The sequence below is a fragment of the Aspergillus fischeri genome, genomic scaffold (assembly GCF_000149645.3).
Source record: "Aspergillus fischeri NRRL 181 1099437636252 genomic scaffold, whole genome shotgun sequence".
Lineage (NCBI taxonomy): Eukaryota > Fungi > Ascomycota > Eurotiomycetes > Eurotiales > Aspergillaceae > Aspergillus > Aspergillus fischeri.
This window is the reverse complement of record NW_001509768.1, coordinates 489,941-514,391: the sequence shown is the minus strand read 5'-3', so window position 1 is coordinate 514,391 and position 24,451 is coordinate 489,941. Positions and strand designations below refer to the sequence as shown.

The 24,451-nt window shown below is 48.6% G+C and overlaps 6 protein-coding genes across 6 annotated transcripts, besides 3 other annotated features; 3 read left to right on the top strand and 3 right to left on the bottom strand.

Annotated features, from left to right (window-relative positions):
* Positions 1-788: 788 nt before the first annotated feature.
* Positions 789-817: a microsatellite.
* A 2,479-nt stretch (positions 818-3,296) lies between these two features.
* On the top strand, positions 3,297-5,104 carry nsdD (GATA-type sexual development transcription factor NsdD; the record flags this gene model as incomplete). Its single annotated transcript, XM_001263075.1, has 4 exons — positions 3,297-3,328; positions 3,428-4,334; positions 4,406-4,735; positions 4,892-5,104. 4 exons carry the CDS (start codon positions 3,297-3,299, stop codon positions 5,102-5,104), a joined length of 1,482 nt encoding a protein of 493 aa, XP_001263076.1.
* Positions 5,105-6,838: 1,734 nt separating this feature from the next.
* Positions 6,839-6,875: a microsatellite.
* A 2-nt stretch (positions 6,876-6,877) lies between these two features.
* Positions 6,878-6,912: a microsatellite.
* Positions 6,913-10,995: 4,083 nt separating this feature from the next.
* Positions 10,996-12,831, bottom strand: NFIA_063390 (carboxylesterase/lipase family protein; the record flags this gene model as incomplete). Its single annotated transcript, XM_001263074.1, has 4 exons — positions 10,996-11,594; positions 11,648-12,268; positions 12,325-12,511; positions 12,565-12,831. 4 exons carry the CDS (start codon positions 12,829-12,831, stop codon positions 10,996-10,998), a joined length of 1,674 nt encoding a protein of 557 aa, XP_001263075.1.
* Positions 12,832-14,527: 1,696 nt separating this feature from the next.
* On the top strand, positions 14,528-15,004 carry NFIA_063380 (uncharacterized protein; the record flags this gene model as incomplete). The annotated part of the gene is made up of 1 exon (XM_001263073.1): positions 14,528-15,004. One exon carries the CDS (start codon positions 14,528-14,530, stop codon positions 15,002-15,004), a length of 477 nt encoding a protein of 158 aa, XP_001263074.1.
* Positions 15,005-15,267: 263 nt separating this feature from the next.
* On the bottom strand, positions 15,268-17,626 carry NFIA_063370 (glutamate--cysteine ligase; the record flags this gene model as incomplete). The annotated part of the gene is given in 7 exon segments (XM_001263072.1): positions 15,268-16,269; positions 16,326-16,911; positions 16,966-17,099; positions 17,195-17,290; positions 17,352-17,417; positions 17,493-17,565; positions 17,577-17,626. 7 exon segments carry the CDS (start codon positions 17,624-17,626, stop codon positions 15,268-15,270), a joined length of 2,007 nt encoding a protein of 668 aa, XP_001263073.1.
* A 1,215-nt stretch (positions 17,627-18,841) lies between these two features.
* Positions 18,842-19,288, bottom strand: NFIA_063360 (NADH dehydrogenase [ubiquinone] 1 beta subcomplex subunit 7; the record flags this gene model as incomplete). Its single annotated transcript, XM_001263071.1, has 3 exons — positions 18,842-18,946; positions 19,025-19,149; positions 19,237-19,288. 3 exons carry the CDS (start codon positions 19,286-19,288, stop codon positions 18,842-18,844), a joined length of 282 nt encoding a protein of 93 aa, XP_001263072.1.
* Positions 19,289-19,760: 472 nt separating this feature from the next.
* NFIA_063350 (putative APSES transcription factor) lies at positions 19,761-22,032 on the top strand (the record flags this gene model as incomplete). The annotated part of the gene is made up of 3 exons (XM_001263070.1): positions 19,761-19,808; positions 19,929-20,115; positions 20,174-22,032. The coding sequence occupies 3 exons, from the start codon at positions 19,761-19,763 to the stop codon at positions 22,030-22,032; spliced, it is 2,094 nt and encodes a 697-aa protein (XP_001263071.1).
* Positions 22,033-24,451: the final 2,419 nt, after the last annotated feature.

Here is a 24,451-nt window from a genome sequence, read left to right as displayed (position 1 = left end):
ATGTTGGTCTACTCGTAGATCCGATTGGGTGTGTTATTCATGAGCATTATTCTTAGCAAATCTCTGCTACAAGCTCTTGCTGCTTGCCGATGTTTGCCATGAGACAGATAACCAAGCCTTTGTTATTTGTGCAGAACTGCTTGGAAACCTCAGAGGCGAGACTTCGGCAGAGACCCTTGTGCAGGATGAAAACAAGGAACAAACTCAGATATAAGGTGTACGGCGCATTAAATTAGATCTGATGACTGATCTCAGATAAAGTTGATGGATAAAAACTCGCTTTCCTGGTTGGCCTTACTGTGTAGTCCGCCATGGTTCGCAAATTATATCAGGCAAGGGAAGCAACATCAGAAGACACACAGCCGTACTTTCCACCTACTTCCCTTGCAATAAGTGCATGAACGGAGGATCTGATCTCTACACTACGGTCAACTACTGTCAGCACTATGGTCATGATGACCGCCATAACGCTTGATTCTCTGAGTAGGAAGCAGACCAGAGAGAACCTCAAGTTTGCATAATCGCCACCAGAACGATCAGGAGGTTCCCTCCAGTTTGCGGTCAAGTTCACCTCATCTTACAAAGAACTCAGAACCCCCCGTCTATTTCCTTTAGTCTTGGAGAGCCGTTTCCCAAGCTAATGTGCATATATGTACGATCCAAGTATGGCGTCTCTCCTACATCCCCTACCCCACCCACCCATTACTCAAGAAAAGAAGAGGTCGGTCTATTGACCTCTATTGGTAATGAAAAGATCCCATCAAGTTTAAACTCAACCTTCTCTCCAGACTCTGGACTCTCGACTCTTGACTCTCGATTTTTGATTACGATCTTTCCCCTGACTTGCGTGGGCTTGGCTAATATTATTTACTTATTATTCAAATTCCAACGCAATGGTCCCGCAAGAGCTATGTGGAAGTGATCGTGTCAATCATTGAATAGGTTAGATCTTACTCGTCTGACCTGTCACCTGTCTTCCCGACAGTTCCAGTACGTATCTGGATTTGGAATACTTCGTACCATGAACATTGACTTCGAGGCTTTCTACTCTAGAAAGAATAATAATGATAATGGGTGAGTTCTGTCATATTGGCGATGGTGGTAATTAGCGAACTGTAGGTGGACGAGAATTTACAGGTGACTTGAAATTTTTTTTGTACGTATTGAAAGTGTTTTACACTTGTAACAAAGAAAATGAGCTTAAAAAAAAAAAAAAAAAGAAGGCAAGATCTAGGTAAGATAGAAGATGAGGGAACCAACGCAGTGGAGATCTACAAATTAATAAGAAATTAATAAGGAAAATAAAAAATAGAAATAAGGGGGAAATAGAAAACAAATTAGATTGGAGAAAGTCGGGAGGGGAAAAAGAAAATAAAAATAAAAAGAAGGGAAAAGCAGAGGAGAAAATGTACTCCGTGGAGAAGACCCAAGAGGCCAGAGGAGAGCAGCCCCTTGTCATCAGCCCCACCCAGATATCCGCTCATCACCAATATTGACCCAACAACTAACTCCACACTATTCGTCGAAGATCCGCAGTTCGCAGCTTGTAAAGCTTCTGTAATTCGCCGTAACTTTAAACAGGTCACAGCCCACTGAGTGACTCGACAATCTGGCAGGTGTAGACTACCATGTCCGATCTCAAGTAGTAAAGGGTCCTCTGAAATCTGTTTGGCCATCTGTCCTTTCAAATGGTAACAGTAAATACTACTCCAGCCTCTGAGCTTATCCGTCCTGTCGATGATTCGACTTACCTAGTCTTCAGCAGCTTCCGCTTGGATGGACTTCCATATCTCGAGTGCGGGCGTGCCTGTGGCGGTCTTGTAATTTGTCTTAATTCTGAAGTAGAATCTAGGTGCACACGTAGTCTGCTAAGGTGTTAAGTATCTTTAGTGAAGTGGTACCCCGTAGGTAGTAACTCAGGTACTAGTCCATAGTAGTAGCCCGTAGTGGGATAAGTAATAATATTGAGGATATTGGAAAAAAAAAAAAAAAGAAAGGTCGATTTATTATTTTGTTTTTTACTTTATCTGCATTAATAATAATATTATTATTATTCTAGAATTATAATTATAGTCATAGCTAATCTCTCCCTCCTCCGATGCTGGTTCTTCTTTAATCTTATTCCAGTAATTATTTAGCTTCTTGCTTCTTGACTGTCTTCTTCTCTACCAATCTTCCCTAAGATCCTGCATCTCATCCTCGCTCTTCAAACTCTTCTGCTTGAAGCAAAACTGCAGATTTCGGAAGAAGCACCTCGAACTTAACCGCTTGCGCGCTTCTTCCTGTCGCCTCTCACCCCTCAGCCTCTATCCATACTGATTACTTACTTTTCCCCAAAATCGCGCTTCTGCTTCCGCGTCAATAATTTCCTCCGTCGTTTATCTGAGATTGACGCATACCTAAGTTGTCATTTGGAGAGACAAAGAAATTGGCCAACGTTTCCTATTACACGCGACGCATTCATTCATTATCCCTTGCATCTACTGCGCCGCCCGCACCTCCCGCCCGCAACTCACACCACTATTGTCAAGATCGAAAGAGACCAAGACCAACACACAAACATTTGACAGCTGGAAGTTTATTTCTACTTTCTTTTTTCTTACCCACGCAAATTGGTTCTTTGGACAGATGTCACTGCGAAACACAAGAACGGCTGTTTTGATCTGACCTGTTCGTCGCGCGCTTCGGATGATTGCCGTATCCTTGATTCCTCCACCCAGAATTGTGAGAGGATCAATCTTATTTGACAATCGCGCCGCCCACTTCTAACCGCATCGCATCGTCCGTGGGCTACTTGATCCCTCCCTGCGCCACTCCACTCTTCTTACGTCGGAGTTTGATCCCAAGCTTTTTCTGTGAAGCAAAGTTGTCAAGAGTCCAGGCTTTCATTCTTCGGAACACCTTATGATCGTCTAACTCCATATCTGCCACACAACCCGCCAACCAACTCAAACAATTTGGTAAAAAAAGGTGGTACCTCTCTTCTTTTCCTCAACATATTCGTCGCAACCATCTTCCCTTCGGCAAGCAATAGGGGATAGTGTTCAGATACTGCGATTTCAGGAAGTGGACTACTGCACATCCCTCAAGGACTTTACTCGAACCTCGAATATTGCCGCAGGACCGCCTAACGCTCTCCAGCCCCTCGTCACTACACCAACGCGACGAACCGCCCTGCTAATCGACAAACGTTGCGATCCCCTCCATAATTGATTGAATTTCGCCGGGCGGCAGTGGCCAGTAGCGGAAATTTGGAGTGAATGAGGCTGGAACACTCAGAGTGACGTTCAGGCGTAATGGGGTCATTAGAGGCAACTCACAGACAGAGGTCAGTTTCCCGTTTTCCGTCCCGTCATGCGTTCCCAGGCAATCGTGAAGGAAGCGTTTGCTGGAGAGTATTTACTGACTGTAAATTTGCTGGATCTAGGGACCATCTACCAACTATAAGTTTCTTCACAAAGGACGGATCTGGATATCCCTCGAGAAATTCGACCATCTCATCACCAACACCACTCATTAGCCCGACTACCATGTATCCCAGCCAACCTTCGCCTTACTCCTATCAGCCTTCTGCGGCTAGCGCACCTCCACAACCCGGATATATCTCCCCTCCGGATTCGAGGCGGGCACTCGAGGAAGAGAAGGAGAAACAGTTGCAACCACAGAGACAATCACTCCCTTCAATTCACGAGGCGTTAAGGAATGATAGCCCTTTACCATACCCTGCTCCGCCTACGTCGGGTCCCCCGCCGCAAGCTCATCCCCCTCCTCCACATGCTCTCGTCGGTCGATCAGCAGGGGATGGCCCGGCCGGACCCCCCAACCCGTTCTCCAACGGAGCACCAGCAGGCCCATACATGCGCGAACCTGCTTATTCTCAGCTGCAAACGGAGGCTTCGCGGTCAAGCCTCGCATCTATCACCACGCAGGAATCGAGAAATCCCTCACTACAGTCGCTCAACTCGAGCAAATCACCTACCCACAGTGCCAAGACTGGCTTGACTTCGATCACGGGCTCGCAGACGGGATCTGGGTACGAATATAGTGCTCCTACTTCGGCGGGCAGTATAGCCTCACCCAATGGATACACTGCGTATTCGCAGCCGTTCACTTTTCAGTCACAACCTCCACCAAACGCACCGACATACCCTCTAGCCCATCATGATACTAGACCCTATGCCGCAACGCCCTGGAATCCTGGCGCGCCGGAACCACCACGTGTCGAGGAATTGAAAAATGGGCTGGCAGGGCGTCCTGCGGTTCCGGTACAACCTCAAGGCGACTCCGCCAAGCGCCACTTGGACATCTACGAAGTGGAGACTTCACTCAACGAGGTATGTATTTTCATTGCGAGGAACATGTTTATCGGCGTTGTTCGCTAGGTCACTAACAGACTCTGGATTAGATCGCCGAAGTGAGTACGCGGACCTTGGACTTTTCCCGGCACTATGCTACTAGAGCGCACCAGACCCAGCGGTCTGGGCCCATGTTGGGGACTTTGCCTTCCCTTCACGAAATTGAAGACATGATCAATCTGCAACGTCGGAATCAGGATGCTTTGATGCGGATACGAACCGCTGTTTTGAACCAGGAGCATGCCCTGGCGGAGCAGATGGCTCAGAGAAAAGCTTTCAACGCTGGCGGAGTCCATGATAGTGACCATATGGCAATGTACCAAGAAGATTTCAAGGGCAGTGGCGGATTTGCTGGGCCAGATACGAAAAAGCGACGAGGGGTAAGTTCTACTCTGTACTCTGCTTATTTGCTCACACCTTTTCTTTGGCTCCTGGCACTATCTTTGCAGCGAGTCTCAGGCTTTTCCATTGTTTTCCGGAGCGTCATTTCCCGACTGGGCAAAGATTTTTACCGAGCTAACCAAGCATCATTATAGAAAGCCGCCCCTCCTGGTCGTTGCCACAGCTGCAACCGAGCCGAAACTCCAGAATGGCGTCGTGGTCCAGATGGCGCTCGGACATTGTGCAATGCCTGTGGCCTACACTATGCCAAATTGACGCGCAAGATGGGCGCTAGCAAGGCTGCATCCCTAGGTTCCAATCTGAAGCCCAAAGCCGCTCTCGATCCCGCGCCTCCCGGTACCCGATAGTCACGTGTTCTCTTATTTTATTCTTATTTTTTTTATTCTCTCCCCTTCTCCCCTTTTCTCATAATTTCCTTGTACTTTGTGGCGTTGAAAAGGCATTGGGATTAGAAGTACTAGGCGTTCTGTGTCCCAAAGTTTTGTTTGGATCACGAGCTCTCGCATCTTGATTCTTTCTCTGGATGTCACGGCCAGTATGTTCTTTACTTTTGCGGATGGATCATCCTCACTTGATCATCCGACAGTGGGTCTCGTTCCTGCTATTGATTTTGTTTTTGGAATTACCCTTTCTTAATACCCCTCGCACGTTATGAGACAGCTACCAGCATAGACTATTTTCTTCTGTACTGGGCGATTATTGACTACTAGTTGATCTAAGACGTCTTTGTTCCCCTTCGTGGCTCGTGTTATTGTACCTGATCTACATTTGTTTTGCAACTCTATACCCCAGCTTCGACCCATGTACTCATCACTCTAACCGTATGCCTGCTGTCTGGGAAGGCTTTGATCCATGGTTCTACTCACTATATTCGAGAAGATGTTAATCAATAAAACACGGATGACCATGTGTCGTGTGCCACTCGTTTTCAGTTACATCTGCTCCGCGATCTGTCGAGAGGGTATACATACCTTAGCGCATCTTCTGTATCATGGCTCAGAGAAATTGTCAAGCAAGACCCACTTAGCGAGCCCTTAGAAGATGGCCACGATCAAGTAGAGGAACAAAAATTTGGGGGGATGGAAACAACCAGAAATAGAGAATCAAGCAATTGCCAGTCAGTACTCCGTAGTCTGTAGGTACTGGACATTGTTAATCTCCGCCACGGTGAGGAGGTCTAGCACTCGCTTGGGTTACTTCACACCACGCAGGCAACAGCCATAATACGGTTCCATAGAGTTACAGACTACGGCCTTCGTATCAGTTCTTCAACGTTTGGGATAGGCACTACTCCGCACAGGATGAGTACACATGGATATAGTGCAGTCTCTCTGGCGGTACTTCGTCACGAGGTACTTTATGACGTGCAAGGCTCAGGAGGTGAACTCTGAATAGATTCATCAGGCTACTAGGACTAGTTGTCTAGTGACTGTTTAGCGTGCATGGGACGCATGGGCCTCCAGATAGACTTTGTCATAGCGTAGGATGTGTGCCGCATGGCTTTGGGATAGAGTTTTATTCCCACAGTTCAATTCCGTGGCGTACGTAGCATCGCTGGTAAGTTGCAGGTATCTCGGAGGCTTGCCGCTGTCCGTCGTGGTTGTGTATTCTTCCTTTCGTAAATGAGAGTACTGCATACTTCTGATGAGGTTGATATAGGAGAAAGGGCTGGATCTTGAATGACTAAAAGCGGTATAGTGGGTACAAGCCAGACCTTAACGGGAATCTTACAGACTCACAGAGTACTGTAAGCACCCAATCACCGAGTTCCTAATTCCAAAATCGCGCTAGAACCCACCAGAACCACCACCGTGGGCCGATTTTAATTAAACATCAATAATGTTACGGAGGAACCCCGTAGTCCCAAATGACAAATGACCATGAGAGACGCTATGGATTTACGGAGTATGGTAGAGATATTTGAGTTTTGACTTGCGTATACGTCCAGTACTTCCAGGCTGAAAACATAGACTATGAATTTCATCCCTGTACTGCGAATATGTATTTACATAACCACAAGGTTTTGCCGTGTTTTTAATACCGAGTGAAACCTACCAACCTGTATCCAGCCTAGTGTTTCGATCGAATCGCATCGCATCGCATCGGATCGGATCTCATGGATCTCATCTCATCTCACCTGATCTAATCTCATCTCTAATCTTGCATGGGTCATCAGACTCGCTTTTTACGACAAAAGGATTTTTTTGGCTGGTGCCACTGTGAGACTATTGATCAAGAGTTCTCCTGACTCCAAAACGGAAGGTGAGGATCACAAGTTCCCCTCACCGCACAATCTGATGATTACAAATAAGCGTCCGATTCAACGCTATGGCGATGTGGTGTAACCTAATTTCAGCTAGTGTCTCGTAGATTGAGTTTGGTCGTTGCTGCTTATCCGGGATATCTCCGCTGGAGCCTGCGAAGGATTGGTGAGAGGAACTTCACGAAATGGGATGCTGTCCGATGGTGGAATATCGATGGCCTAGTCTAGAAGGGGGCAGTGTACCCCGTAATCCATAGTCAGGTACCGTCCCGCTTGACTCAAAGGTTGCAGGTTGATTACATAGATTTCAAATTCGGATCTCCGCGGCATCTGACGTATTGTCTTCTCTCACTTGGCTATCGACAAATAATGCTTCCAAATGTCAGAGAATTATTTGCCGGGGACCATAACCACTGGTCTTCCACATTTGGTACGGCATTATCGGCGACCACGCGGGAACGAGAAGCAAAAGAGCCGTCACCGATCTCCGACCGAACACGGACGAAGGCCGTGGCGACAGGAATTCATTCGCCCAGCTAAGCAAGAACAAAGTGTATGGGATATTACGGACGACCCAATCCCTCGGTGCCAGGGAGCGGTGTGCTCCAACTTCAGAGTTCGGTCTATGGTACCATACTCTGCTCAGTCTGGTAGTAATCATCGTTGAAATTCAAGTCCGTATGCCATAAGGAGTATGTACTTGGGTGATCTGTGTTTCTATTCCACGAGGCATGCATGTCCAAAGTTTATTGCAGAAAGTACTCCGTACTCCGTGCGATATTCCATTCCCGACCGATTATGGGTCTGTTCATGCTATTTTGGTGTTGCATATCGACGAATACAGCCCGCTTAGAGAAAGAAGATACAATACGACGATCTCTTCTAGAAAGGTACCACGATAGCCGGGAGACTAGGACGGCCCAAATTCCAGATCTTAACCTCTTCCTGCCGCGTTTAGCTCGTTAGTGGCGGGGCATTCAGAGTCGAGCCAGATTCCCATTCCCGGTTTGTTATTCTGATTGGGGAATAGTTGATTGTTGAGGGTTGGGGTATTGAACTTGGTTGGATGTTGCTAGGTCAGGTCTAAACTCGGATTCATTCTAAGGGGTAGGGGTGATGTAGGAGTACCAGTCGACAGATGGGTACAGTAGTATGTACCTACCTGCATCATTCTGTAACGGAGTATTTTGCGGTATAGAGCCCGTAGGTACAGCATTAAAAGTCATCGTCGTGCCTTTGCAATCATCTATCACCCATGGTCGAAATTGCATGCAGTTGGAGTACTCCGTAGTCATCCTGTCTTATCTTGGTTGTTTTTCTCCTGGACTCTCGAGTTCAAATGGCCAAGCATGAACAGTGACCCACTACATATGTGTGTCGTTCTCTGATTGCTCGGTGGTGATACCCGAAGATCAATGGGTCCCAAACGGGTAGTCAGATGGGATCCGAAGAACCACTTTGCTCAGGGGAGAACCAGATATCATCACGATGATGGCAAATTCTCAAAACTCAGCCTACCTATTCCGTGTACCATTACCATACTATCGGATCGTCACCAGTCATTCTGGTCTAATAGGACCGGCTCTGAAAAGGAAGCTCCAGATAGTGCCCAAGCAAGGTTTGTTTGGGATATGAGATGGATCCATGTCTCGCTCCGATCTCTGTCTACCACCTACGTTGGGACCGTGGGCTTGAAACACTTTCTTGGTCTCAGTCACCGGGCAATAATATGCGCTAGTAGATCAGCAGATAGGGCAGTTATGACTACTCACGTTACACAGCAGCACGATGGCTTAGATTTTACTAATGACTCGCTATTATGCGCTTACAAAACAGATCGGCATCCTCCACGACAAACGATTTTCTTCGCTTGCATCCGAATTTCTAGTCAATAGCCGTGGCGGAAGCAAGGAGAGATTTGCCCAAATCGACCTCACCTGACTGGTCAATACGCTTTTTCCTGCTGCAGCCTGCATGCCGAGATCTGTAGATGTGTAATACAGTATGCGGATCTATGCGGATGCAGATCCCAGGCAAATCCTTAGGGATACTGTTCACTACGTCAGCGTGTAAACCGCCCAGATAGGTAAAGATGTCCCCCTACCTATGTGCTCGGCTACAGCGCATCAGAAGAATGCCGAGTTGAATGTCCATAGGGCCATACCTGCATGCTTGCATCTCACAAGAGTGGCCCGAATCGAGAGATACAGTAGATAAGAACACTATTGAGACACGGGGCCTCCTGAGACCCGGAAAAGTATGTGGATCATAGAACGCATGACGTCCTGACCAACTGAGTTAAGCAAGACGAACTATCGGCAGTACCTGAGTAGAGGATGTCACTTGTCCAGAAACGGACAGGCTCGATGAGGTTTGAGGCTTATCTGCAATACATTCTGCATCTATTTCAAATTCCTCAGGGCGTGCTGCCGGTTGGACGTCGATGGCCAATCTGCAGATAGAAGATCCGGGCCATGCAAGGCTACGACTTAGCGGCATTTGATCGATCCCCTAATCCCCTATGCTCGTATTGAGTACCAACCGTGGATGCTCGATACTTGGCAGAACACTCGGTATTACATCGTAGATCTGCCTTTGAACTACCAGAGAATGCAAGGTTGAATGTGTCCTCGAAACTCAGCAATCGCCGAAGCGGGATGGATCAGAGATAGATTTGGAACGCTCACTCCCTAGCAGTTTGCGCATTGAATACTACCCTAGTCTATTGTCTATAGTTCCATATAGACCATATATTCATACCTCATCTAGTGTCAAATGTATGGGGTCATTTATATTTTGTATAAGCTGTCCTTTGTCTTTTATTAGTACTCACCTGAGCGACTATTTGTAGAAGTGATCATCGTTGTCATCTCATTAGCTAAACTGCAAGAAAGGAGACTTAGGAAGCTAATCCCAGAATGGTAATTCCTCAATACCCTCCTAATCTTAAGCAATCATTCAGCATTCTCCACCGTATCTACCCGAGAATAGCAAGGGGCTCATCTACGATCTATGGTTGGTTGGAACTATTGACCGGCATAGCTAGCATCAAGACATGCATACAGTCCCAGATCATGCACAAAGAATGTCCCAGCGGTCCGCAGATATTTCCAACATAAAACGGAATGTGTAGCTGTACATGAGAAAAAAACTTTATTCTAGGAGATTAATGTGCTGTGGGTGCGAACATGACTCGTCCGAATATCATTATCAGCATGCACCTGACTTCCATATGAGGTAAGGTGGTAATACCGTTATTCTGCTGACTGTAAGATACTGGTATTTCTGACATAGGTATGTACTACGTAATTTTCGTACCCTGAATAAGAGTCCTCTTACGTCCTATTGGCTTTAGGATCATATACATTGGATACCGATTCTCAATGAGTCTTTTGGAAGGGATACATGACAGCTGTCATTTGCTATAATCAGCATTGTTAATGTTACATTTTCTGTGCAAATGCGAGTATTTGTGACCTTAGTATCAAAAGTTCCGTTGGTATCGAAACACCAACAACCTGTATGTTACACCAGGTTACGATAGAGTAATCTTTGGAGTTGGGACCAGTTTTAGAGTTTTGACATGGCGTAGTGGAGACGTCTGCCCTTGCATACCGTTGTAAACATACAACGTTGAATTTTGCGTTCCTCGCTCGGCGGTATCTCGGGTCGAGTTGTCAACTGGACATTCTATCTAGAGGCGCAGTCGGCAATGGCGTGGAGATTGGCGATAACTGCGCCTAGCATGATTTGGTAATGTCGGTTTGTCGAGGAAAGATGGATATGTTTACAGAGCGTACGAGGTAATTCTTCTGAAAAGTCCTTGGTATTGCAGATATGTATCATGATCATCCGGGAGTACTTCCTACTTACAACAGTAGCTTCAACAGTAGCAGTACTCAAACTACCACGGCGCTGCATCTCCTCTACAATCGTAGAGACGCTTCTGATCCCCAAGGCACATGATCGCTGTAATCATCGCCCATACACATCAGCCTTGGAATTGATATAGTCAATCCCCTTCTTCCGCCATGTGTCGGGCTCCATGTGGCTCGTAACATTGGCGTCGAAGAGCAAGTCGACTGGCTTTCTTCTGCCGTACGGATCCCAATGAACGGGCGAGTTCTTGATGCCCGAGTTCGGATCCAAGTCGTGGATGAATGATGCCCACATACTCGCCATCAGCTTGCTGAGCTGCTTGTACGACTCGGGCGTGCCGTCAAACGGTTTACCACCATGATAGCCAAGTCCTTCGATGTTGTTGAAAACAAACGCCACCTCCTCAAAGTGGGTGGCTCCCAGGAGTAGAGGAACGTCTGCCGCGTGGACATTGAATCGGTAGCAGTACGCCGGCGTAGATGTCTCTGTCCACGCTTCACATTGTCGGCGGCGATTGGCGTGCATCATCACATCGCCTGCGTAGGCGGATGTACGTCGCCATTGGTAGCCCATGGATGGCACACGTTCGGATCCGAGGTACTCAGGGATGCCTTGGGACGGGTCGTCAGGATAGAGCTGTAGGATTCGCTTTGCTACTGGATGGGGGAGCTTGGTCGTCCCCCCATATTTGGCATCTATCTTGGTGGTTAGCAGGTCTAGTAATAAAGATGAAAGCACTCCAACAAACCTGTGAGGTACTCGTAGAATTGCTCCGTGGTATTGATCCCAGAGGGACCAAATGCCGTCCCCTCGTCTGTGTTTGTACCAGCAATGATGGGGACTTTGACATATCTGTGTTCCTTCAAGAGGACACTGCCGCGATCCGGGATGAGATCCCCGTCAACCACGGGGGCAAATCTATAGTTGGGTAAGCCGCCAGTACCGTTGAGCGCGGCATTCAACGTCTCAAAGGGCACGTCACGCAGACATTGCAGCGTGTCTTCGTCGTCTGAGCATTGGACTTTCGACACAAGATCGTCGTAAGAGCCTTGGAACACTGTGTAGCTGGCTGGACTGACGGATATTGAGCCACCAGATTGCATAATAGCTCCGCGGAAGAGTCCATCGTCTCTGCCGTCGTATGCTGTGAGATGATAGCCAACAGACATTCCTCCAGCGGACTCTCCCCAGATGGTGACTTTGGCCGGGTCACCTCCGAACGCCGCAATATTTTCTTGGATCCATTGAAGCGCCAGTCTTTGGTCTCTGAGCCCGATATTAGTGTTCCCACTGTCAACGACCTCCTGAGAACTCAAGAAGCCCCATGCGGAAAGACGGTAGTTGAGCGAAACGGCGATGAACGGTTTGCCTGAACTCGTAAGCATCGTGATAGAGTACCTTCTTGTGCCTGGACATATGGCCTACCAATATCGTACGAGTTTGCAACGATAGCAGACATGTTATAGCGCTCGTCAGAGCCTGAGCCCATGTAGAATCCACCCCCATGTATCCACACACCAACAGGCAGCTTCGAGTTCTCATCGGCCGATGAACCGCGGATGACGTTTATGGTGAGACAATCTTCAGACATCGGATACCAAATAGAGTCCGACTACTCTCAATCAGCTTGCCTGACTTCTGCCAAAGAGGGAGGAGTTGACCTACGCCGTATCCAACACAGATATCCGAGTACTTCTTTGCATCGCGCTCCCCCTCCCAGCTCTCATTCAAAGATTGAGGGACTTTGAATCGCAGATTTCCCACGGGCTGCTGCGCATACGGCATGCCTAAAAAGAAATCTTGTTGGTAATTCGCATTTCTCACGCCAACGTAGGTACCATTTCGGACTCGGACTCTGGGATTGGAAACGCTGCTCGGTGCAGCATTCCCCACAGCCCAGAGGGCAAAGAAAGAAGCAGCCAAATGTTTCATTCTGAAGGCTCAAGTCTCGCTATCTGGAACTTGCACCATTTCCTCCCCCGCGCAAGATTCGGCTCAATCATCTTATATAGACCGGTACCCATTGTGGTGGCGCAAAGAGAAAAAGCGCGAATGACGCTACCACTTCTTGCAAAGCTGGTTTTTTCGATGATTGTTGATCTTCATGGCGTGCCCTCGATTCCGTCAGTAGGCTCTCATACATGCTCCGCATGACAGCGAGTCATGGAGTTTGCGGGGCCCTGAAGGGTGCGGGGATCCCACAAAACAAACCCCGGCCGTTCTGCCTAGAAGAGCAACGATCATCATCTCCATTGCGGAGAACGTAACTTCGTGGGGGCAGAATTGGGTCTAGAAATCGAGAAATAGACTAAGTTATGATGCTCAGGCTATTGCAGGCGGCACAGAAGTGCGCCGAAGAATAGCCGTTCCCGACACGCTCAAGGCATGTGAGATGGAGATATAAGACATCGCAAGCCGAAGTCTGTTGCCGGACAAGAGTCTTCACGGATGATTAAGCTCTGACAAAGATTTATTGGATAGTTACGAGTCAGGGAGGTTTCCTCAGGTGGAGTCATCGGCCTCAGGACCGTTAGAGTTAGAACATGAAGTGGCGTTAAGGTGACCCGGTAGCAGATGTTCTCGAGGGATGGCCATCTCGTTGATGACATCGGTGTTAATAGAGTTGATACGATGATTGTGAGTAATGTAGATGGACCTTCCAGGAAGCAACAAGCAAGAAATGGCTGACGGCTCAATCCGCATGTGCACCATGCCCGCCCGCAGACCGCAAGGGCCGGACGGAGAAGGGGAAGCCAAGCCAAGGACAAGACTCTAGTCTTGGTCCAGCACAGTAATACATGTTTCTTGCTGGCAGTGAAGACCTCGACTGCCACTTCAAGGAACTCCGAAGCGACGGCTCATAGGGGACGCAGCCATTCTGTATTGTTGTACAACGAGTCAATCAACCTTTCCGCGCATCTTACTCTGCAGGTTACATATTTCGATATCCCGAGTTCTAAATCTGGTCAACTACGACGGAAGGTATCCGACAGAAGGTCTATATGGCAACGAACGCTGGCTAACACGGCAAGAAGCTGAGTACTGCTCCAGGAGGCTGTGGGAAATGCTATGCAATCATCCTGCTCGTGTTGCCTCCTAGTCCTGACCATGTCACACAGTCAGAGGCAACCTTTCGAGCCGCATTTCAATCTTCATGTGCCTCTGCCGTTCGGCGGTTAAACGGGTCATACTTGTCAGACAGCAAAAACTTGATGCAGCTCGCAGTGTAACGGTGGCACGTCCAACCCGTCCTGTAAACGTCTTTCCAATGCAGTGATGACGAGATCTGTCAGCGCCATGTCCCTGATTCCGACGGATGCTCTATCGTGTGACAATTTCTGCTCGAAGAGAGATCCCTCGATCAAACATGTGCCCACTGCTCCCTCAAGCTTAAACAGCAGGGGTCAATCTGCCTCTGCAATTCAAAGATCCAAACCCTCTTAACGGGAACCTGCATGTGAAATGGCTGATGGAACAGCCGGGGGGATGTCGACCTTCGATCAAATGAAGGTCTTTCCCCGGAACCGGCAGCTCTCTGCCATTCACTGGCACAGGCGCACACAGCGCAAGCGAAAAAAGCTCTTTTCACTTCAACACTCGCACCTTCAATCAACTCCACAAGTCCACAATGTGCTGGACACTACCAAACCAATCTCAGCGACAATCGGATGTCTCAACCTCAACCGCTTGCAACCTGACAGAGGAGGTCGACGCCATTATCGCAGTGACAAAAGGATTCCTCTCTGCCTTGGAAACAAAGTCTCGCGATGACTTCGACAAGTACTGCGTCAAGGCAGGAGGAATGGCGCTCTGGCCACCGCCACCCAGTGTGCCACGATTCTGCACCATTGGAGCCTTTGTCGAGCACATTTCAAAGATCAAGGCCGATATCGACGAGCGCATGTGGGACCCTGAAGTGAAGGTGCACAAGTCGGCGAATCTAGCCGCTGTGTGGGCCCCGTTCAGGGCGAAGATCAATGGGGTTGTGGACCATGTCGGTGTCGAACTGTTCGTCCTCCATAAGATTAATGGGGAATGGAAGGTGACTGGTCTGGCTGATTCGTGTCGACGACCCACGGACGACGAGAAAATTTCACTGGCCTGAGATCAGTTTGGCTACACACATGATCGGTTTCGAGGCACGAAATGCTTGGATACCTGCAAGCGATTCTGCAGAGAAAGCCAAAGACTAAATGTGCAAGGGCGAGAACTGAAAAGGGCCTGGATATCGAAGACGGTTTTGCACAAGTTTTGTAATAGAAAACCAAGTAACGCAAGAAAATGCTATCTATAGCTGAATGATACTATCCACCAATGCTAGGTCTGTGAAACAAATCTCGTCACTCGAAAATGCAAATGCTTTCAAGTTTATTTGCCCCTCAGTAATTGCCACCCGACACTCCCATCCCTGCCTTCCTTTACGGTCATCTCTTCGACAGCTTTCACAAGGTCGTAGCAGATCTCTTCAGATACCACGCTGTCCTGTTTATACAAAGGATGAGAGGCAACGAACTCTCGAATCCACCGGGCCCCCGTCCAGAGAGTTCCGTTGGCTCGTTTCCTGATGAGGTCAAGGTAGGTAGCTAAGGAACACCGAGTCTCCACGTCCACATTGACGCTATTCAGGTACGATTCAACGAGTGGAATGAGCCCCGGGAATGATCCGTCAGCAGAGCCATTGACAATTTCATCAATAGTCATAAGATCGTACTCCAGATCCACTGGTCCAAGTGGAGGTGACGGAGGGGGTGTATTGTAGGCAGAAGAAGTGGCGGATGAGGCCTCGCTGGCGCTGGTCGATCGATGACTCGCTCTGGGGACGCGGCGGGAGAATGGATCTTTGCGGAAATAAAACTTTCGGTCCAGCACCGCATTGCGTGCATGAGCCGTCTCCATGTTCTCGGTGGTTCGCTGAATCGGTATGTAGAAGTTAAGGTCGAAGCTGAGAATGGCACGAGTGACGAGAACAATAAAGATACTGAAAGCCGCATTCTCAAAGTCCGTCATCTGGATTTCCATTGAACGGAATTCGACACGCCAGCCAATGTCAGCCTTGTCTGGTGGCGGCGGCTTGAAGCGCATGTGCTGCCAGTTAGTCGACTGTAGGTTCTCAAAGTGGTCGGCCTTGTTCAAATCCAGCTCGTCCAGATCCTCTGAGAAGATGACCAAGGGGTCACGGATGAAAAGGTGGGCAAAATGCGTCGCTAGCAAATCATCCATGCCTCCCTCGATAAGTCGTTTCTTGATGTCTTCGTCCACGATCAGTTCGGGATCCAGGTACTCCTTGCGCAGCCTTGGGTCCTGGGAGATGTAGGTGGAGTTGGACGCGTATCGAGACTTAGGGATCCTCCATCTATCATTCTTCAGAGGCTGGCATCTTTGTTAATTCCATTGCGTCGAAAGGCAGGGGATGCGAGAGTCCTTACAAGTTCGCCAAGCTCTTCCCGCGTCCTATCGTCAACAGAATTCCCGATTTGGTTCCATCGAACGTCAGTATCGACAAGGAATCCCTTGTATATTGGTGTCGCAGCCGTAAGTGCCAGTAAAATGGGTCCCAGTGGGCTAAGCTGGTCATACAGTTTCCTCCCTTCCGTTATGTTTTTTGCTTGAAATGTGATCTGAAGACAGCAACTGCCCATTCCAAACGCCATCGCATCCATATAGACATGGCCTTCTTTTGCTGCTCCATTTCGCACATCATCATCCTCAGGCCAATTGTGAAGATCATAGTCAACGGTGGGGTCCTTGAAAGGCACTGGGGTGTTCTTGTCCACGAATACGGGCACATTCAACTCGACCTTTCGGCCTCTTCTCGATCTGATATTTGCTGCCAGTGTTGGGAATCTGATATGTGGATTAGCAATTTCGTCGGGGACAAACTGCGAGCGCAGTGCTGGCCCAGATGGAGGATAGTAAGGCAGAATGTAATCATCCTTTGTTCCTAGACGAGGAAACGTGGTAAGTGTGATAGGGACCTCATTTGGCGCCATGTGAGACTTTGCAATCTCTCGCCTGAACCGTCCAGTTAGTGACCGTAAATACACTTAATGGTAATAACAAACGTACCTCCATTTCATGTTCGATTCCACTTTCAACAGATCCTTAAAGTCGATACCCCACGGCCTTCCTGGAGTAGCCTCTAGCATAAACCGGCCGAACTCGGGATGAAAATGAGGAGGTTCTTCGCCCTCACTAAGTCGCTCGTATTAGGCAGATCCGGCAATAAGGTACACAGTCGAAAAGCTTACTGTTCTTTACCATGCGCCGGACCAGAGCGCTTCTCCTTCCACAATGCCTCGTCTCTGGCCAAGGACTTGAGAATCTCAGCTTGAGCCAGAGACAATTGTGCCTTTTTAACCTCGTCATCGATAGCTACCACAAGGTACTCGACCTGATTTCGCGTGAGCCATTTGGCCAAAAAGAGCAATCAACTCGATGGTGGAGCTATCTACCTCGTCACCCCATAGCAGGGCATCACGCTCTTTCCCTTTGGCTCTGTTCCAGATAGCCAGTAATTGCTATCCCTTATGTCAGTAAGGGCCCTGGTATCCCATGTCGCACGGACAGAGCACATTGACTTCAAAGGGACTGACCTCAATTCCCCATTTCCGTACTTGATCGGAACGTTTCTTGGCTTCCTCCCAATCAAGTGCTGTTCCAAGTGCTCTTAAGCTAACATTAGCACCAGATTCTGCGCATCGTCGCTCTTGACATACAGTAAACCCATAGTATCATGAAAGACCCAACCAACCCAGTACAATCAACCAAAGCGGTCAAGCCGAGGACAAATCCGAGAACCCGCACTGAGGAGGCGGAAAATCCCTGGCAGTCTAGGCCTCGAATGAACGCTGGGCCAGCGAGTAAGGTGCAACCAATGTCCGTGGCAAGCGATGCAAAGTATCTAGGGTACACAGGAACAGGAGAAGAAGAAGTGAGATTATCTGATCATCGCAGAAGTGATGGTTGGACTTTATCTGCTTTTTTGCGCCGAAGCTTCGGTGGCCGGAATCAACCGCCTATTGGCGTAAACCTTCCCACTGGCATAGTAGTGGGGGAGGATTTTTCGTTCCCGCGGGGCAGCAAAATTGGAATAGTCACTGAACCCATCTATGTTGCTGATAACGCGGCGGAAACTGCGCGAAGAGGATTTATAAGCAACAACCTGGAAATACAAAGCGCGGAGAAATCGGATCATGTGATTACGTCTGTGGCACGTAATAGGACAGCAGTGCAAGTATCTTGCTTATTTTTTTTTAAGCAAATGACTAGGACATAGACACTTTTGTAGCTTACTATTGATTTGCTATGACTCGTTGAAGACATCTGAACTCCGCGATACGCCGGTGCGATTTAGAGTAGCGCGCCATGGATGATATATTGTCTATATGGTCCTCTTCTAATGCAAACTCCGGAATTGACCTCCAGGCAGAGCTGGAAATTGACTTCTTACTTTATGGTACTTGAGGAAAGACTGTTTATTGGGAGCATGAGGCAGTCCCTGCGGAATGGTATGACATATCGAGACTGCCACGACATCAGCCCATCCATGAGCCGCTGGGAATGGCCACATTTCGAACTCGACTCCTGGCATAACATAACGGGAGGAAAGACAGGAAGCGGAGACGGGAATACGAGAGCACCAAGAGCTATTTCTGTTGCAAAGCAGATTTGCTGACAAATACCATAGGCCAACAGCAATCTGCAATCGCCAGCCACCTTGGAGTCGACTGAAGCTCTCACACATGACCAACTCAACGTCGTGTAAAGGATGTAGTCACTGCAGAATGCGCCTCGGTGGATCAACAGGGCTTAGGTCACGGCAACTTCATTGCGAAGAAAGATCCCAACGCCAGTCGGTGCATGGACAAATAACCTCATAATCTTATTATGTACACAGTCGGTTCCTCCGTTCATTTCGAATGCACAGTTGGTCTCTCACAAATCAGTTGCTCCGGGCGCCATTCTTCGCGGCTCGCAGCTCATCCATCTTGGCGACGCGCTTCTTGAATTCCTCATATTGACACTTCTCGTAGCTGTGTCTCTCATCCTGTAGCAGAAGCTCAAGGGTTAGTAGCTGCCGGAAAACCGAAATCATGTACTGGCACGCAAAGCACAGTTGTAATACCTCGCATTTCCAAGGAAGGTAGTACTCCTGCTGTCGGCAACGGTTCAATGGGATCAGGAGGTGTGCACAGGAGTCTCGGTACGGCAGCGGAAGACGGGCATCGGACATTTCTTGACGGGAAGCGACTATCTCAATGAGTTAGCAGCCATTGCAGATATCCATCCTTCGGCGCCCGATTCCACAATTCGGGTGCCAATGGCACCAAAACATACCAGTGCTATCCCCGAGCCCAACGGCGCTCTTCACTGACTCCACGACAGTCATATTGATGGAGAAAATAATGCACGGAAGAGTGTGGTTGAAGGATAAGCGACCGGGCAGCGATGGTTGCAGCTCTCTTGCTGGCATTGCTGTTCCTTCGTTCCGCGATACGGTCAGGTGACATCACGTGCTGTGTCTTCCGCAATAGGACTAGCGCATCTCAGGACCACTTTACGCGGTTCTTGCCTCCCAAGCGCGTCTTCGCTAGCCAGCCTGCAAAGCATCGCGTTTCTGGGATGTCACTGAGTGTTCAACGAGCCACTGGTGGCTAATACTTCATCTTTTCATCTTCAAAGCTGTTTGTTTCATAATCTATTGGGCTCCTATATTACTGCATGTTATTTAATGCCCAAAAATAGGTTAATCTAGGCGTTGCGATTGGCCATCAGAGGCCGTCAAGCCGCGTCAAATCATCTGCTGTTAACAGTTCGGGAACATACTGATTGCATCACAACGGTTTGCGGAGACGGGCATTATGGCGGCAGTGGATTTCTCAAAAATCTATTCTGCTACGTACAGCAGCGTAAGTCTTTTCTAATTGCGTTTCTCTTATTTCCCTACAGCCTCAACTTTTCTCCCATTCCTCTTTCCATCCAACTTACCCCTTCCTTCGCCGCGAAGCCAATCTAACGCAGTTCAATAGGTTCCAGTTTACGAGTTTAAAATCGATGGCGAAAGTGTTATGCGCCGACGAGGCGATAATTGGATCAATGCTACACATATTCTCAAAGTAGCTGGTTTTGACAAACCAGCGAGAACCCGGATTCTCGAGCGTGAAGTCCAGAAAGGGACCCATGAGAAGGTTCAGGGTGGTTACGGCAAATACCAGGGTAGGATGTCCTACACGGTCAAGTGTCGTTGTTTGCCTTGGGCTAATATTGTCGTTAGGAACATGGATCCCACTGCCCGAGGGTCGTTTACTCGCCGAGCGCAATAACATCATTGACAAGCTAAGGCCGATTTTCGACTACGTAGCAGGGGATCACACTCCTCCGCCGGCACCGAAACATACTTCCGCCGCCTCATCGAAACCAAGAGCCTCCAAAAAGAAAGCTGTGAATGAGCAGGTATTCAGTGCTGCCAAGCCCATTCGCAACATGGGACCACCGAGCTTTCCACACGAACAATTTGAGATCAACCCTGGTTATGACGATAACGAATCGATTGAGCAGGCGACACTCGAGTCATCGTCCATGGTGGCAGATGAAGAGATGATGCCTATGTCGCAACATGGTTCTTATTCTCGAAAGCGCAAGCGTGAGATGAATGAAGTCACTGCTATGTCGATTAGTGAGCAGGAGCACATACTCTATGGTGATCAGTTGTTGGATTACTTTATGACAGTGGGAGACGCCCCAGAAGCGACACGGATTCCGCCTCCGCAACCTCCAGCCAATTTCCAAGTGGATCGTCCCATTGACGATTCAGGCAATACCGCTCTTCATTGGGCCTGTGCAATGGGAGATTTGGAAATTGTGAAAGATCTATTGCGAAGGGGCGCAAACATCAAGGCATTATCCGTCCATGAAGAAACACCTCTGGTACGCGCTGTTTTATTTACGAATAATTACGAGAAGAGGACATTCCCAGCACTTCTGGACCTACTCCTTGACACAGTCTCATTCAGGGACTGGTTCGGCGCCACCATTTTCCATCACATATCGGAAACTACCAGGAGTAAAGGGAAATGGAAGAGCTCTCGATATTACTGTGAAGTCCTGTTGGAGAAGTTGCACAATACCTGCTCGCAAGACGAAATCGACCTGCTACTCTCCTGCCAGGACTCAAATGGGGATACAGCCGCTCTAGTTGCAGCTCGAAATGGCGCATTTCGCTTGGTCAATCTGCTTCTGGGGCACTGCCCGCGAGCTGGAGATCTGGTCAATAAGAAAGGCGAAACGGCCGCAAGCATTACCCAGAGAGCGCATCACCCCGAGCGGAATATTCCTCCCCCGCCATCTTCAATAACAATGGGGATTGATCACACAGAAGGCGATCTCACTGTCCTGGAAAACCCCGACCAGACCGTTGCTCTTCCGGCCGGAGCTACGCCTGCCACCTCAGCCTTACTTGCCAAGATTAGTGCCATCATGGCCGAAACTAATAAGAAGCTCGCGGCTTGTTATGGGCATACAAAGTCTAATGAACCAGACTCAGACGACGTCGCGAATCCCGAAGCTTTGTACGAGCAGTTGGAGCTGGATCGGCAGAAGATTCAGAAGCAGACTGCCGCCTTGGAAGCCAAAGAGACCGAAGGAGAACCGGTTGAGGCACAGCTTGAACGATACGAGCGACTCAGAAGCACTTACGAATCTCTTCTGGAACAAATTCAACAAGTCCGCCTGAAAGAGCGACTAACATCAATGCCTCCACCAGCAAAAGAGAACATGATGCCGTCATCGAGCGATCAGAACCAATTATTAATCACTTATCAGCTGGCGCGACAACTATGCTCCCTACAGAAAGCGCGCCGTGCAGCTGTCAGAGATCTAGCCCAGCAGACCGCCGATGCGGGGGTAAGCACCAAGTTCGATGTGCATCGAAGGCTTGTCGCCCTTGCAACGGGCCTAAAGGAGGAAGAGTTAGACCCCATGGCTGCAGAGTTGGCTGAGACGTTGGAGTTTGACCGAATGAATGGAAGGGGGCCGGGCGGCGAATCACCTGAGCCAGTGCAAAAGCGTTTCCCTTCTCAAAGGGAGCCATCGTCCCTCCCGTTCTCTGGGCCAACAGTATCTGTGGACGCCTGAACGGGGTGGCTTTGGCTGGGAAGCATGTCCATATTCATGACCCCAATCGTACAAGTTGTACGCCCTTCTGATTTACTCCCATTCCGAAGCGGGGCCTCGTAGCTCTCCATATTCATTTCTTCTCTGCATGTCCCTGCATTATCTCATGATTTGCGATGCTCATTGCACTCCTGGCTGACAGAATGATGCGATGTCTGCCAGCAGATACCCAAGCTCAATTTCGTATGTTTTCTGGATGATCTCGTGTTCCCAACTACTGAGTGTATTTTTGAGAACTTATCTTGTTCGACTATTGCATGTGGATCTCTCATCCGCGGGGACCCCGGCTGATAATAACCTCCTGACACTGGTTCTGCGGTGAATGAAGAGATTGTACATAGTAACAAACCAAATTATGCTGAACAGCAATGGATGTTCTTGGAGGATAACGAAATTTCAAGCAGACGATAGAAGTTGTAAGTTGTAACAGACTGTCTCAAAGTGACATCATGATCGGTCTTAGCTGGCGATCATTGCATGCAAGGGAGACAAACATAGAGCCTCGGCCTGTGGCAGTCTTAAGCGTCTCACCATCGAAACCAGAGCCAAGTCGTCCAAGGTACTCCGTAGAGAGGACCGCTAAGAAATACCATGTACAGCTCTTCCGTCAAGTCATGCCATCATGTGGAGTTCGCTAATTCTATCTTACTCTCCAACACAAAACTATCAGGGCTTGCTGGACAGGCGGAAATATTGCACAGTAGCCATCCCCGTGCCTCAATCCGAGTATCCAGCTGAGTCACAACCTAGAACCTAATAGGTAGATGTGAAAAGTGAACGCCTATAAACTCCAATCCGGCAGTCCTATTGGCTCAAGAGCATCATATGCAGGCAGCACATCGCATATCCTGCAAGCGGTCCAGCACCGCCTGACAGGCCAGTCAGAAGCAGCGGACGGCGGTTCCTGGGCGAATCCTGCAGCAGAAGCGGTTGGCTGGCGACGAGCAAGGCCACGTTGAAGACGCTAGACTGGGATCATCCAAATGGAGCGCGAAGACCTGGACCAATCATGGCTCTTGTTTCGTAAAGAGGAGTACCCCATTACTGTGTTGTCTCGTGTTGTTAGATTATTACTAGGTATGATAGAGACACATGTTTGATAGTTAGTTAATAGCTATGTGTGTTATTAAGCCATGTATTGTGTTAACGACAATGGAGGAATAGAAGCAATTTAAATGAGACCCAAGGGATTGCAGTTGTTGCCCTTATTCATCAGGCATCAATCAGACTCGCCTTGGTCCATTTCATAATTATTTTTTTTGGATCATCCAATCAGCAACGTCTGCTCATACTTTGTTCTTTGTAGGCTAACTGTGTTTGGTTAGAGTTTCTGCCAAGCGAGCCACTCAGCGTATGCATCTGACACTGCAAACCACTGACTTGTCTCAACCCATCATCTCCCGCCCGACTTTCTGGAAATAATAATAAAATTCACTTTCCTTTAAGATTGCCTGGAACAACGCCTTTCAGGGAGTCTTCGGACCTTTTCTCTTCATCTCTTCACTCTTTCTTCACTCCTCCTGTTCATCATCCTCTCCTCATCCTCCCCATACATCTCCATCCCTCTTCTCCATACATCCATTTAACCTAATCCCTCTTCACTTCTCACCCCTTTTCTTCTTCTTCTTCCGCAGCTTCTCTCTTCTGATTGATACTTCTTCTATTCTCGCAGTTTTGCATTAAGATTACCCTGCTCCCCAATCACAATTGGCTCCCTTCCTCTATCTACATCGAGCTTTGGTTGCTGAACCCCGTCCAAGGGAAAAGGCGGGCGGAAAAAGAAACAAGCAAAACCACCGAAGCAGGTGACTGGCGCGTATCAGGCCGATACCCGAACACTGTCAACTTGCGGAGTTCATCCTCTTCGCCCCCAACGCCCACTCATTTCTGCCACCGCACCGTCGACCTTCCTCCCTTTTCTTCTTTTCCCCCCTCTCGGCTGAGAAACAGACTCTATTCTTTTTTCTTGTGCGGGATACCGGGAGACATAATAAAATCGTTTAATAGAGGGTAAAAAACAAAAAGTCTTACTTTTCTTTCGAAGTGAAGTTCTCCGCTTCGCGTCGACTTTTCTGCTCTTCCTTGTCTCTGGCCATCGCTTGTGTCAGAGCTTCTTTCCGCTTATCGCGCGTCAAGCGTCCTTCAACACTGCTGGAGTTGCAGAGCACACTCCACGCATTCATATTATCTTTCTTTCAGATCGGAAACTACTCGCTGGATTCTTCTTCGACGACACTATTGACTAGCCTCTAATTGTCGCGTCTCTCACTGTCGGATTGCATCTGTCGTCGCCGCCTTTCACTTTCATGTCAGTTCTGAGCTAAGGCTTCACTTATGACACATTGAGTTGCTCAACCGTTCGACGTTTGGGTATCATCTG